Here is a 14,903-nt window from a genome sequence, read left to right on the forward strand (position 1 = left end):
GACGAGACATAGCTGGCAACAGCTAGAAGGATAGTTTAACATTACAGTTTCTGCAGAGAGTGAGAGAGGCTTAGCAGGGCTCTTCTTGGAGAGGAGTTTGGTGTCTGGACATGCTGAGTTTGATCCGGGTGGATCTCCTGGCAGGTGGCTAAGTTGGGCGGCAGAGGCTGACTGGCAGAGAAACCAGGCGTGGCGTGGAATGAATGTGTGGCTTGCAAAGGTTGAAATGAGCTGAGTTTGGAGGTCTGGAGCTGTGGACGGATTCCCAGTTTGTGGAAGAGTTTAGAGGTCTGGCGGGCAGGAACCTGAGGCACAAGAGGTAGCAGAATTTCTCTTGAGCAAACTGACAAAAAAGAAGCAAATGTGGAGCAGCGCTGGCAAAGGCGACATGACCACTTGAGCGCCAAGAGAAAGTTAAGAGGACAGATGAGACACACTGCAAACAGAGCTTCTGAATACCCTGGAAGGTGAAACTGTGTGGACCAAAGACCAAAATGCATAGAAAACGCCCCCATTTGAAAACATACAAAAGCCTTTTTGTTTAATGACTTGTTCAAGTTCAAAACTGATGGTGTTCTCATCAGCCACAGTTAATGAAACCCTCAGCTTTCTTCGCTTAACTGCTTCTGCCTCTTAGCATGTTGACAGGAGCATTTAGCTTAACTCTCTGCAACCAAGTGGTTTCTGGGTGTTTTTTGCTGCTGAGTTTTTAAAAAATGAGCCATGTAGAATAAAGAGATGAGAAATTCTGATTTTTCACTTTGTTTTGGTTCATTATCAGACAAATGTGTTATAAAGTTTCAGACGAATGCATTGTAAACTGTTTGAAAGTTGATAATAAGACAATACGCCTTTCAAACTTGCTGGCAGGCTTTGACAACATTGCGCAACTACCAAATTCCTGTTTCAAGGGTGCTGAGACAACCTTTACAAAAACAAAACAGAAAAAAAGGTTTGCTGTTTTCTTTCTTGAAACTTTACAGTTTGTGTGACACTTCCCAGAACTTCACTCCTTCATTCTGATCAGTGTCGATGGGCGGGTGATCAGACGGTGTGAACTTGTGAACCTCATTATGTCGTCACTATGAAACAAGTCGACTTGCTGATGAAGCCATGACACAAACTGAGTCACTGTTGCATTAAACCTTTGCTGTCGTTGTGTTCTGTGTGTTGCGTCCTCCAGGTCTTCTGGACAACGAGGACGTCCGTGTGATGATGGAGGGCTCCGACATGGTGAAGGTTCGCTCCTCGAGGTGGCAGAAGAGCCGACACCTTCGGCTGCTGGAGGACGGACTCACGGTGTGGTGCGAATCCACCAAGAGCTCCCGCAAAGCCAAAGCACAACAGACGTGTAAGTTTGTTTGTTGTTAATGTAGACTGATCATAGGGTGGGAGGATCCAAGATAAAGAGACAACAGACCACGAGGAAAAGGGAGTTTGTTGTGGGAACTAAGGAGGGCTGGGGAGGAAAAGGAGCCATGAAAGTGAGCGTGATTAGAAATTAGCACAATGAAAAGAAAGGAAACTTAAGCAATATCAGATAAGGAGCAAAGTGGAAGGAAACTTGCCTCCGGGGAAATGATGTAGCAGACCTTCTAGCAGCCGAGCACGAACCGAGATGTGAGTCGGTGCGCTCATTCAGCTCGCACATTGTCCAGAGTTGTTGGGCTGTGTTATCTTGGCTCTATCTCGTGCCCTCTCCTCTACTTTGCCTTATTAAAGGAGCTGCTTGTTGCTTTGCTTAGTGAGGAAGCTAATCATGAGCTCTGCAGCATGGCTAACTAATGAATGCCTATTCTTTGCCGTACCGAGACAGGCTTTTTCCTGGCTCAGAAGGACTGGCTCAACAATAAGCGTGATTGGTGTAAAGGCAATGAGTCGGTGTTACCTTATTTGACAGAAATCTGTGCATTTTCCTGCAATTTTTGACCATCTGAGGAACGAAAATGTCTGTTACGCTCGAGTAAATAACTCAAGTACCGGTTACTGGTTAATAATTCTCAACTCTTATCAGTTTAGCTTGGTGAAAATCAGTTTGGGAAGGCGCCAAAAAATCCTCCAATGTCTTTTCTGTTACTTTACAAGGCTGAAGCTGACATGAGCTGACTAATGACCCCAGTTTAGGATTTTAAAGTAATTAAAACAAAGGTGAGACAACTGCAACTGCATGAATAGGTAAAAAATAGACTTTTTTTCTGTAATTCGGCTGAATTCAATCTTTAAATATTGGTCTAGTTGGTGTTTAATGTGTTGGAAGGAAGGATGATTTAGGAAATCCTGTATCAGAAGGAACCTACCTCTACCTTTTAAGACTACAGTGTCACTTAACCCTCTGAACTCCAACAAGGTTCTGGGCATTTTTTGCTCCTGCCATATTTCTCCTCACTGTGGGCTCAGTTTTCACCACACTATTAACTCTTTCATCTCTATGGAAACAGTACAACCTTGGATAGAAGTAGAGAGAACTCAAAAATGTCTTCTGGTCAACATGGCAAAGTTATAATGTTATAAATCATGAAAAAGAAAAAAGTAAAGTTACATTTCTATTGTTGCTGTTAATATACTGTTTTTTTTAACCGTGTTTTTTTTTCTAAGTACTCACAAGTGTTGCCAATATTGGGGTTAAAATGCTGACCATACAAACCATAGATATTTCACTACATCCTTGTCTCTTGTCTGCTCTGTGTAAACACATCCTGCAGTTCAGCGAAAAATTCCCAGAATTTTTGCCACATGACTGTTGGTCGTAGTTGAGTCGAGGAGTGAAGAAGATTTGTTTCTTACAGAATCTAGAATAAACTGTTCATTTTTGATGATATAAAGAAAAAACTAGACATGATTTTGATGAAATGTTATCATTTTAAGCTTAGATTAGGTGAAGGGTTTTTTTCTTCAGCACATCACAGAGCAGTTGGACAGCTGTTGTAGAGCTTTAAAGTCTATTTATGCTCCCTGTTTTTACAGTTTCTGGCTCTGGTGAATTGTATAATTTTTGGCACTTTTTTAAAAAAGATAGCAGGCCTGTTAACTCCACCAGAGAGTTTTGGGGTTCATCAGTTTCTCTATCAATCAGTTAGCTGTTTGGGCAATAAAATGTCATAAAATGAGTGATTCCCAAAGCCCAAGATGACATCCTCAAATGTCTTGTTTTGTCCACAACACAAAGAAATTCAGTTTACTGTCATAGAGGAGGAAAGAACCCAGAAAATATTAAATATTATATTTTAAGAGGCTGGAATCAGAAACTGTTGACTTCTTTTTCCTTAAAAATTACTTGATTAATCAATCATCAGTATAGTTGATTAATCATCGCAGCTCGTGGTAGTTCATGAATCTTGCTTTACTTCCTGTTTCCAACAGCGATGAAAAGCATAAACAATGCACAAGTTTTAAAAAAAAAGTAGCAGTTTAATGGTTTCTGTCTCAGCAGGAAACACGAAACTGAAACAACAACAGCTACTGTACTGTCAAGTCTCAGCCTGCTATCTTTGTCATCAACACGCTCACCCCAGGAGGTTGTTTTCAAGGTTAAAAACAAGATTAGTTTCTCACATTAAAATTTCATGCTGTTTCAGTGTTGTTCTGTAACAGCAAATCATACTTCCTGTCCATTTTTATGTTCAACCTTGCATTTTAGTGATTTAGTATCGCCCCTCCTCCAGTATTTAAGGCATCATTTGCGAGACGAATAATTAAACCATAAAGACACAGTCAGAAGCAGCGGAGGAAGAACTTAATAGACATTATACTTAATTTCATCCATTATGTTTAAGTGCTTTAATTTTGTTTCTGTGATGGGAAGCTGCGTCAAAGCGCGCAGGGGGAAGCTACTAATGTCTTTGATCGAGCTATTCAGGGAATCAATTTGAGGCTGTCAGTGCAGTATGTAGGACAAATATCTTGATAGAGCTCTACTCGCTGACTCTTCAGTTACACCAGTGGCCTGAATTACAAGAACGCAAAATGCCTGGAAGACAGAGGCTTTGCACCTGATTGTTTCCCTTAGTTTCTTGCAGTACGCTTTTTTTTTTAACCTAATTTTCTTCTTGGAATGACGATTTACTGGCAGGCGGGTCTCGGCGAAAGGCGTCACCTGATGTGCATGAGATCGATCCCTTTTATTTTCCTCCTCGCCTGCTTGACCTCTGGCTCTCCCACCTGATGTTGGAATGCAGTCCAGTGCTGACCCCCTGCCGGCCGCGCAAAGCGATCGAGTGGTTGTGCAGGTTTTGCGGGTCAGCGGGTGGTGAAGGCCGTCTTGATTGTGCTGCCAGAAATAGCCACAAAGAGTTGAAGTGTAGTGACACAACGATGACAACGAGCAGCGTGAGGACACGGTGACCACTCTGGTGGACAGATACCAATAATGTCACATCGGCTGGCTGCTGCGGGCCAAATCTGAGTGTCTGAAAGCTTGGCTTGGTTCCTCTTTTCCGAGCTCCAGGCGCTTCTCCAGGTCCAGTTTGATCCGTGCACTTCACGCTATATGCATGCCACTTTTGTGGTGTCTCTGAGATAACCACCAGGCTGGAATGTGGAGTAATTTTGAAGAGGTGGATAGCAGAGGCTTTTATGACCTCCAGCTACAGAATGAGGCTATTGTCAGAGCAGACACTTATTGCCCGACAGAGCAGTCGCCACGCTGCAGGCATCCGAGTGCAGAAATATAGAGGAGCTGCTGTGCTTGAATAAAGCCGTTGTGCTGGAATCAGCTGGGAGTCGCTGTGTGTTTGTGTTTGCTCTGCAAATATGAGATTTAGAGATTATTTATAGCTGCAGATCTAAACAATTTTGACCTGTGGGCCCTCTGACATAATGATACCTAGACTAAAATCATAGACGCTTAATAAAGGATGTGCAGTGCCCTCAGAGAGTATATCAACGAGTAAGTGAAAGTGATGTTTTTGCTACAAAACAATCTGAAACTATAGTTATTTCTAAGGTATTTGCATGGATGTAGGTCGATAAACATCAAACATTTCGACCATCTCCTTCAAAGTAATCTCCTTGTGCAACAAAACACTGAATATCCCCACAAGTCCGATTATGTGAGCTACCTGAGCAACCCTTCAACTTGAGCTTTGTGTTAAGAAAGAGGAGGAAGTCACAGGAAGCCAAATCTGCAGATCAGGACAGTTGAAGGGATTGTGTTGCTTTGGTCACAAAACTGTATGCACTCTGAGCAGACAGATCATGATGGAGCACCCGGTTGCCACTGTGCCACAGTTCAGGTCTTCTGAGTCAAATGTTCTACTTCAGATTCCTCAGTACGCTACATTCGAGCTCTGCGTTGACATCTCGCGGACAAATTTACAGCAAACAATCCTGTGAATGACAAAGAAAATGACAAGCATGCTCGTGGTTGTGCCCCTGACCTACTGTGTCTCTTTCGGCCTTGGAGAATGTTTCAGTGCTGTTTGTTGTTCTGACTAGCTGTGGACTCTCATCACTGTCACTGGTAATGATCCAAAACATGAAGTTTGGGTCATTCCAGTTCTGTTGACTTTTCGTTACAGACCTCTACACGGTGCAGCTTCTTCTCGGGTCAGTAGCTCGGGCACGAAGTAAAAACTTCCTGAACTGTTCTAAACAATACGTTGACCATGTCAGCAGTTTCCCTCATTGCAATATTTAGTTTTTCTGCAGTATGTATTACATAAAATTTAAAAAAAGATATCAAAATTTTGAAGAAATGACCTGAATAACAATTGAGAAAGAATTTATCTTTCCAAATAGGTTGAGTGCATCTGCATAGACAACAATAAACTAAGTAAATACATCGTAAAAAGCTGAAAACAGCCACTTGGAACATTTCTCAACACTGGCAAACGCATCAAAAGTAGTTTTCTACTTTGGATGCCATCCAGATTTGGCTTTTCAGTAATAACACAGAGCTTTGTGGTGCTGATTTAAATGGTCAAAGATTTTCTTTCCTCGTGTGGTGACAATAATTGCAAGACCTGTTTTTGGTCATCCTTACTGTTGCCAAAATATTTTCACAGAACTCACGTTGCAACCAAATCTACCTTTTCTCTTCTGTTCTTCACTTATCTTGCTGCGAACCCTTAAATCAGAGTAAATTATATATTATATTATTGTATAAAGCAGTAAAAAAGTTACAGCATGATGTGATAGAGTTAATTTGCAGGTCCTGCAGGGTGACTATTGTGTATGAATGCGTCACAGTGACAGTGCAGGAGTGATTGATTGAGCAGCCTAAATCCTGATGCACGTTTTGTTCGGTTCCTCGCATATTTTCCGTGGTTTTGCCCTGCTGTTTCATCGTCCTCCAATGCTGTTGTGCATGCCACTCAGAACATCTTACCCGATTCACTGCTTCATCTCTGAAGGTGCTCTGAAGTATTTCAAGGCTCTTGGTCGCCATTTTCCTCGTTCGAAACACAATCTGGTGTTCTGCACCATTTTGAACTTTTTATTAAATCTGTGTGAATCGTGGTTAAAATTTAGAAAAGGGCCAATTTGAAGTGCATTTTTCAAAACATGAAGATTCTTTATATGGAAGTGAGTGAAAATTTAAACCTGAATTGTGAAAAATATTTGCCTTAAAGGTTTCATTCCAGTAAAGTTTCAAAGTCTACATGCTTGTACATTGTGTGAAATTTTGGAAAAATCTAAAACTTTGAGTAGCAAAAGCATCAAATTTAGACTTTTGGAGGGCACCATGTTTCTGTAGACAGATTTTACCTGCAAAACATCTGCATATTCGCATCCTGATGCTAACATTTAGCTTAAAAAAAAAGCCTGCTAGCATGACTGCAATCTCTGTAGACTTGCTTTATTTATATATCTCATACTCTCAACCAACCCTCCAAGTTAAGCCGTGCTGGCAGCCACCAGACTGAGATAATAACTTATAAATAAATCATAAAATGTACAAGAAGGCCCAGAACTTTGACCAGCAGCACAGAGTTTACTAAACTATAGGTCCACGCCTTAAGTTGTGTCATTTTGTGTGTGCACGAGTTAAATCTTCCCGTGTAGAGAAGCATTTATAGGCCACATTATATTTTACAATCTCATTTCCGTGTCACTCTGCTCGGTGGGATTTACGATTCCCTAAAAAACACCTCACACTTGACCTTTAGCTGCTGCGACTGTTGCTATGATCTCCTGCCGAAGCTGTTTACTCATCAACACCAGCCCTTCCTCACCCGTCCTCCCTGTCCTGGTGCCCTTTGTTTCCTCCCACAGTCGCAGTGACGGAGGTGGAGTGCATTCGCGAGGGATGCCAGTCGGAGGCTCTGCGGCGGCTGTCCGGCTCGGTGCCAGAGACCCGGTGCTTCACCGTGGTGTTCAGGGGAGCCAGGAAGAGCCTGGACCTGCTGTGCCACTGCGAGGACGAGGCCCTGCGCTGGGTACGAGGCCTCCGCTTGTTAAAGGAGCGTGTGGCCAACATGACTCAGAAGGAAAAACTGGACCAATATCCTGCCCAAATTTCCAATATGCCAGAATAAATATAGTGCAGCTGAGGCAGCATTGCTATGGTGACTGCTGTCACATGTGCCATCCCACGTCCACAGCATAGCTAAGGTGTGCAGTAATGACAGGATAAAAAAGCCCCATCTAAATATAGTCCCACTATCACTGTTAATTACAATCCCTCATAGCCACGGGATGGTATGAGTGTAGGTATCAGGTAGAGCAGAAGACCACCCCTGCCGTTCTGTTTATATCTCCCTCATTTTCTTTTCCATGTTAATCACAGTTAAAATCAAGAAAAGCACCAATTTGTGTTATGTTTTTAACTATGTGCAGGATCAGTTCATGGGAATGAGTGAAAATTTTACCCTGAATTGTGGAAAGCTTTCCCATACAGTGGAAAAACACTTTACCTTGTGTATAAATGTGGGTCAGTTCAGGTTCATTGACAGGTACAGTATCAAAGGTCTTTATCAGGACAGAGTAACACAGTCCATCTTGCAAAACCCAAAAGGGAATTTTATACTTAAAAACAAAACCATTTTGAAAGATAACCTAATTTTTTGGCCAATTAAAATGCATTTTTGCACTGAATGTGGATTTTGTCCACTTACATAACAGGCGAATGCTTCCACACAGGTGCAGATGTCCTGAGCAGCAAGTTCCTGGTTTGTAGCTGGGACTTGTCATTTACTATCTTTCCCCACATTTCATTTCTCCCCTTACTGCCACTAATAAATTAATGCATAGAAGTGCCCCCAAAAAGGAAGAAATTGGAAAGAAACCATGAACAGGATAACACAAAGCTTTCCTGACGAGTGCTCCATGAAGCAAAATCATTATATCCAGGCTTTCGTTGTGTTAACTGGCTAAACAAAACCTAAAACCCCAATCAGAGATAATAGGTATGATCATCTTTCTTTGCTAAGCAGGTTTTCTTCACAGGAATCTGCACATGTCCATGTAAAAGAGAATGTTTGACACATCATTTGACTCTTCTTCCGCACAAAATTGTGTGCCACCTTTTTTAGTCATGTGGAACAGATTGTTGTAATGGAGAGCCATGAAGAATATGAAATAGCTTAGCAGGTTTAGAAGACTGTCGAAAAAGAGCTTATTAAACAACGACGCTTATTACAGCCAATTTAAACCCCAATCTCTGAACAGAACCTCCTCCAGAGCAAGTTAACTGTGCAGCATCAGTTACCATGGTGATCTAGCAGGTTAAAAGACACTTTCATGACACTGAAAACTCAGGTTTTAGGCTCAGCATACCTCACAAACCCGCTTATCTTCATAGTACACCCCTCAGGGTAACCAGTGGTTTTATACCAAATAAAAAACTGCAATTTGATATATGACAAAACATAATAATATAGTTACGCACATGGGTCTAAAAACTTCCTTAAGTGTTTGTCTTGTTGTGTTTTAGTCTGTTTTTATATCTTAACTCTCTACTCAACCTGGATCCGAGGCTACCTGAGGCGAGCAGATCAGAACCAGGACGGCAAAATGAGCTACGATGAAGTCAAACGGCTGCTGCAGATGATCAACATCGACCTGAGCGAGCAGTACGCCCGCAATTTATTCAAGGTCAGACCTTTAGCACCCGCATCCTCAGTGTTCGGTCAGTAGAACTAGTCGATGTGAGCTGAATTCTGACATTTCTGAGTGTTACAAGCACAGAGTTGTGGACTTGGCGATATCTAGTTAGGGTGGTATCGTTTCCCTCTGACACCCTGGAGTCCAGAGTCTGTGTTCAATTACCAACCCAGCAGCAAGCCAACCAGCAGCCCCCCTCCAACACCCGTATCCCCTCCCTCTTATCTTCCCCACAACAAATCAAAAGCCATTTATTTCTTTATTGAAGGGGATTACTGCCGGCTATGTCCCTCAGCTCTCTATTACAGCCCAATTGTTGGTTTTATGCTCCTTCTCCCCACAATTTCCAATACTGACCCTCCTCGGAGAGCCGTATTTTTAATGTAAGTGTGCACAGCTGTGGTGAATTATTATGGAGATGCTCTCCCCGCAGGGAGTTTGGTGCACTCCCAAAACAAAAAAGGTTTCTTATTTGTTTATCCTCCTCTACGTGGGTTTGATTGCTTGTTTTTTTTAAACTCATACCTTTCTCCTTCATCCCCAGCGGTGTGACCGATCAGGTGACGACCGCCTGGACCACATAGAGATCGAAGAGTTCTGCAGGGAGCTGCTGCGGCGGCCCGAGCTGGACTCTGTGTTCAGACACTACTCGAGTAATGGCTGTGTTCTCTCCACTGCTGAGCTGCGAGACTTCCTGGGAGACCAAGGAGAAGACGCCTCGCTGAATCATGCTCAGAGCCTCATTCGCACCTACGAGCTCAATGACTGGGGTAGGTCCTCAGAGCCCTCATTAAAGGATTTACAGGAGAGAAAGAGCAATATTTTCATGTGGCAAACTAGTAATTTAGCCATAACAGTGTTTGCTGCACTGAGGCTAAATCCTGCAGCTGCACAAAAAGTGGTACATTTTTTATTCTAGCGGTGAGACTGGTTGGTTGTTGATTGCACAAGGTCAAATCAAATGAATAATGTTAAGAATAAGAATGACTTCATTGGTAAAGCACAGTTCATGCAACTCAAAGTGCTTTACATCAATAAAAATCTGAATAAAATACAAACATCCTTAATAAAAGTAAGGTATCAGTACCAGGAAATTACATGAAACTACATAAATACAAGCATTAAAAAAGGTTTTATTTGCATCCATTTACTGAATGAGATGCTCTAAAGTCTGTTCCTGAGTCGAGGACCAAAGACGTTTTAATTCTACTCAAGACAACATTTTAAAGACCAGCAGTAGATGATCTTAGAGATCTATACAATAGCTACTCCATGAAGAGATTTAAAGACTGAAATCCTAAAATCAGTTTCTCAATGAACAGGGAGGCAATGACGAGCCTTTTACACTGAAGTAAAGTGTTGTCTACGCTTTGTTTTGGAGTGAGGACGTGCTGCTGCATGTTGGATCATCTCAAGTTTGTTTTGATATTTCTTTGCAAGACCTGAGAACAGAGTATTATAATAGTCAAGTCTGCCAGGAATAAAAGCATGAATAGGATGAAAAAGTGCTATATTGTTCACCAGCAGGGGAAAGGTCGAAAGGGGCCTAATCATGATCTCTACTGTCAGAAAATAATAATAACAATAATAATACTAATAATAATAATAATAATAATAATAAGAAGAAGAAGAAGAAGAAGAAGAAGAAGAATAAATAAATAAAAAATATGTGAATTAGTTTTAAAATAAGACAAGAAATTATTTGCAGTTTCTTAAGTTTTCTGCTTTTTTTTCTTCTTTTTTTTTTTTAATCACCAAAATGACACCATTTATCAGAGCCAGAATTTGCAAAAACAGAAAGAAATCATCAGATGTTCAACTTTTTGATGCTCCTTGAACTGAACAAGAGTTACATGGTGTTCTGGTGGAAAGCTTCACCAAATCCAAGCTAAAAAAAAATCATCAAATTTACTGAGATCTGCATGTCTCATTTAAAACATTTCCCAAAAATAGTGTTTGCAGTTTGTTAACATATAGCTGTGTAAGTGACACTTCCCTCTAAGAGGACACAAAACATGTCCACAAAATGCTCCCCACAGCACTGATTTGTCGCCTGTCTGTGTATTTCACAAGTACTGTAATTATAAATAGTAAAAAAAACAAAAAAAAGAAAACACTATATGCAGTTATTTCACAACTGTCCGACCGCTGAGTGAATTATAGCACAAAAACACCACAACAATGACAGATAAACTCACAATAGAGGAAAAAAATGTGATTGTCATTTATTGCAGCTCAGCAGAACCAGTTCATGACACAGAACGGTTTCACCATGTACATGCTGTCCCAGGAGAATGACGTCTTCAACCCCGACCACGCCAGAGTCTACCAGGACATGAGCCGCCCTCTGGCCCACTACTTCATCTGCTCGTCGCACAACACCTACCTTACCAAGGACCAAGTGACCAGCGCCAGCAGCACAGAGCCCTACATCCGGTAAACAGACGCACACCGCTCAAACGTCTTCACAGTTAGTAAATCCTTGCAGAAATCTACCTCAACGTGGTTTTAAACGAGGTGTGTGTGACCGTCAGGGCTCTGAATCAGGGCTGCCGCTGTGTGGAGCTGGACTGCTGGGATGGAGATAAAGGTGAACCCGTCATCTACCACGGCCACACGCTCACCTCCAAAGTCACCTTCCAGGAGGTCATCGAAACCATCGCCCAGTACGCCTTCAAGGTGCCTGATTTTGTAGCTTTTACTGGTTTAAATCATCAGTTACGTCTTCACATCACCGGCTTCTTGCTTTCACAACTCACTTGTGCAACCCTGCAGTATTTCGGCTTTGGCACGCCACAGTGTTACACTATCGGGTTGTGCATTTCAATTATGTCATCTAATTGCATTTTAATGGCTTAGCACAAGAGTTGTCCCGTGTTTCTCCCCCTGCAGGCGTCCCCATACCCTCTAATCCTGTCCTTGGAGAACCACTGTTCTGTGGAGCAGCAGGCCGTCATGGCCAAACACCTCCGCACCATCCTGGGCAAAAAACTGCTCACCAAACCTCTGAGCGAGCAGTCGCTGAAGGAGATGCCTTCTCCCGAAGTACAGCACACAAACACACAGCTGGATGCTTTTTATGAACACCTCCGGCTCTCTGCTTTGCTAATGAAGTCATCTGTTGCAATGACCTTCCTCGCAGGAGCTCAAGGGACGGATTCTGGTGAAAGGGAAGAAGCACACTCCTCACCTGGGTCAGCTGGGCAAGACCAGCAGCTCTGCCAGCTTCTCCTCCAGCTCTGACGATGAGCTCGCGAGCAGCAATAAGAACACGCCCAAGAAAGATCCCGCAAAGGTCAGCGCAGACGGGTTTGTCACGAAGCCTGAAAGTGTGAACATTTTAATTTAATGACATCAGTTTTCTTTTACATTCACTTTTCCCAGGTCTGTTCCAAACTGAGCCCCGAGCTGTCGGAGCTGGTGGTGTACTGCAGGAGCGTCCACTTTCGCGGGTTTGAAAATGTGTCTGACATACCACCAAATGAAATGTCTTCCTTCTGTGAAAACGATGCCCTGCGGCTCATCAAAGATTCGGGTACAACAGTGGAAATAATTGACATTACAGAGAGAGGGAGTGAAAAAAACATTTCAAATTTCATGTCTTTTGTGCAGCTGGTTCTGCAGAGAATCTAATCAGCCTCCAATGCTTTGTGGAATGCGGTTTTCTGTCGCTTCATTTGCAGGGAAGCTTTTTGTAAGACACAACAGCAGGCAGCTGAGCCGGATCTACCCCTCTGGCCAGCGCCTCCAATCATCCAACTATGATCCTCAGGAAATGTGGAACGGCGGCTGCCAGATGGGTTGGTACTCCTGACTAGGAGCTCGCATGCTGTTCAAGTGGCAGCAAATTAAGGCAATTTATTTTAAAAAATGTGGTCAGTAAGCACCAAATGAATGCCACGCTGCCTCTCATTCCTGCAAATCGCTGCCACGTCACTGATGCCACTGGCTTTCACTGATTCACTGAGTGTAGCTCTGAAACGCTGTCTCCAACTCTCCTCTTTGTGCTGCTCAGTGGCTCTAAACTTCCAGACACCCGGGGAGCAGATGGACCTCAACCAGGGTCGATTTCTCCCCAACGGTCGCTGCGGGTACGTCCTCAAACCCAGCTTCTTGTGCAGCACAGCTTCCAACTTTAACCCGGAGAACACGGGAGGAGGCCCCGGTCACATCCCCACCCAGCTGACCATACGAGTGAGTAACATACACGATAAATATTCCTCATATACAGTCAGGTGGCAAATAAAAGGAAGAACTTGAACCCTTGACCCCCACAGTGAGGGCATTCAGAGGCTCTATGGTGCTGTTTGGGGCATTTTACTGGCTTTGTTTGGGTCCACTTAGAGGAAAGGGTCCCTGAAAATCAGTACGAAGTTGCTCTACGTGATGAGCTTGATTCTGTGATGAAACATCCTGATGGGAGTGGTCTCTTCAAGGATATATATAGTACAAAAAGGATGTGAATCATATGTTGTGGCCCTTACTGTCACCAGCATCATCAAAACACCAGATGAGGAAATATCTTTTGGGAAAATGGCACTTATTCCTCTGGCAGAGACTTTAGAAAATCAATTCCAAGCTCCTCTGGCAGCACAACACCTGACTAAGATACTTTATGTTTGTTTTTCCTTCAATTTCTCACCTGTTTATACATGTGAACATTATTTATTTAATACTGTATTGTCATTCTGTTTCTCCATCCTGTCATTTCACTACTCTTTACTCTGTAAACACAGTATTTGTTGCATTAAAGAGCAAGTCTTGTTCTTTTTGCATAGTTTTTTCCTCTCCCCAAAGAAGGGATTAAATATATCGAGTGCTGTCTGCTGTACTGATTGCATTTTGCAGTATTGACCTTTTTAAACAAAACTGACTCTAGCGGAATTTCTATAGGTTTCTAATCAGACTTTGCTGCCCCAACTGTTTGTTTACTTGTTGCCTTTCAGATAATATCTGCACAGCAGCTGCCAAAGATCAACACAGAGAAAGCGAGCTCCATTGTGGACCCACAAGTGTGGGTGGAAATCCACGGGGTGGCGATTGATAACGCAAGAAACAAAACCCAGCGTATCGACAACAACGGTAATTCAGATGTGATTCATTTCATTAATCACAGTGAAGTAACAATCAAGCATCAACACTGTGTCTCTGCGTGCATGACAGTTTTAACCCTCTGAACCACACGTATGTTATGAAATCACCAAAGCTACACAATTTAACAGAGCCACAAACAACTCTCCCACAGTCTTTGAACTACTCATCTGTGACTCGGTTGGAGAGGCTTAAAATCAGGATATTTCATCAAAATGAATTTATTCTTTGTGTTGCATTTTAATTTTTTTGCTGAAATAACAAAAATTGCAGTAACAAGATTTTGTAAAAAAAAAAAAAAAAAAATCTGGGCTTCTTGTGCAACCATGAAATTATTAATGACCAACAGTGACCAACGCACTAAAATTCAGCTGAACTGCAGGCTGTGTTTACACACAACAGATAGGAGACAAGTACGGAGACAAACTGAAGGTTGTAAAATGTTTATAGTATGTAAAGTCAGTGTTTTTTCCAGTGTTGATAACGTTTGCAGGATAAATGTTGCACATGTTGATTCAAGGTTGTTGTTGTTGTTTTGTTTTTTTTAATGAATTATCAAAGAAGTTCAACTTTCACTTTTAAATTTTTTAGATACATGGTGTGATTATTTTATTATGCTGCACAAAAGACATTTTTGAGTTTTCTCTCCTTCCAGTCATGGTTGTTCTGTTTCCATAAAGGTGCAGGACTTTATATGAGAGTGAGTAAAAATGTGAGCCAAATAAAACACCCACAAACTGTTTGGAGTTCAGAGGATTAAACAGAGATAA

The 14,903-nt window shown here is 42.2% G+C and overlaps 1 protein-coding gene across 1 annotated transcript in view; it reads left to right on the forward strand.

The window, feature by feature from the left end:
• plcd3a (phospholipase C, delta 3a) overlaps positions 1–14,903 on the forward strand; it is a 33,888-nt gene that overhangs the window by 17,306 nt on the left and 1,679 nt on the right. The window contains exons 4-15 of the mRNA XM_008290784.1: positions 1,184–1,351; positions 7,213–7,441; positions 8,904–9,033; positions 9,587–9,812; positions 11,277–11,478; positions 11,577–11,721; positions 11,935–12,087; positions 12,185–12,337; positions 12,427–12,577; positions 12,726–12,842; positions 13,058–13,236; positions 13,989–14,124. Of these exons, the coding sequence (XP_008289006.1) occupies positions 1,184–1,351; positions 7,213–7,441; positions 8,904–9,033; positions 9,587–9,812; positions 11,277–11,478; positions 11,577–11,721; positions 11,935–12,087; positions 12,185–12,337; positions 12,427–12,577; positions 12,726–12,842; positions 13,058–13,236; positions 13,989–14,124 (1,989 nt within the window). The remainder of the gene's footprint in view (positions 1–1,183; positions 1,352–7,212; positions 7,442–8,903; positions 9,034–9,586; positions 9,813–11,276; positions 11,479–11,576; positions 11,722–11,934; positions 12,088–12,184; positions 12,338–12,426; positions 12,578–12,725; positions 12,843–13,057; positions 13,237–13,988; positions 14,125–14,903) is intronic.

This window comes from Stegastes partitus, unplaced genomic scaffold (genome assembly GCF_000690725.1).
Source record: "Stegastes partitus isolate 25-593 unplaced genomic scaffold, Stegastes_partitus-1.0.2 Scaffold695, whole genome shotgun sequence".
Taxonomy (NCBI): Eukaryota; Metazoa; Chordata; class Actinopteri; family Pomacentridae; genus Stegastes; species Stegastes partitus.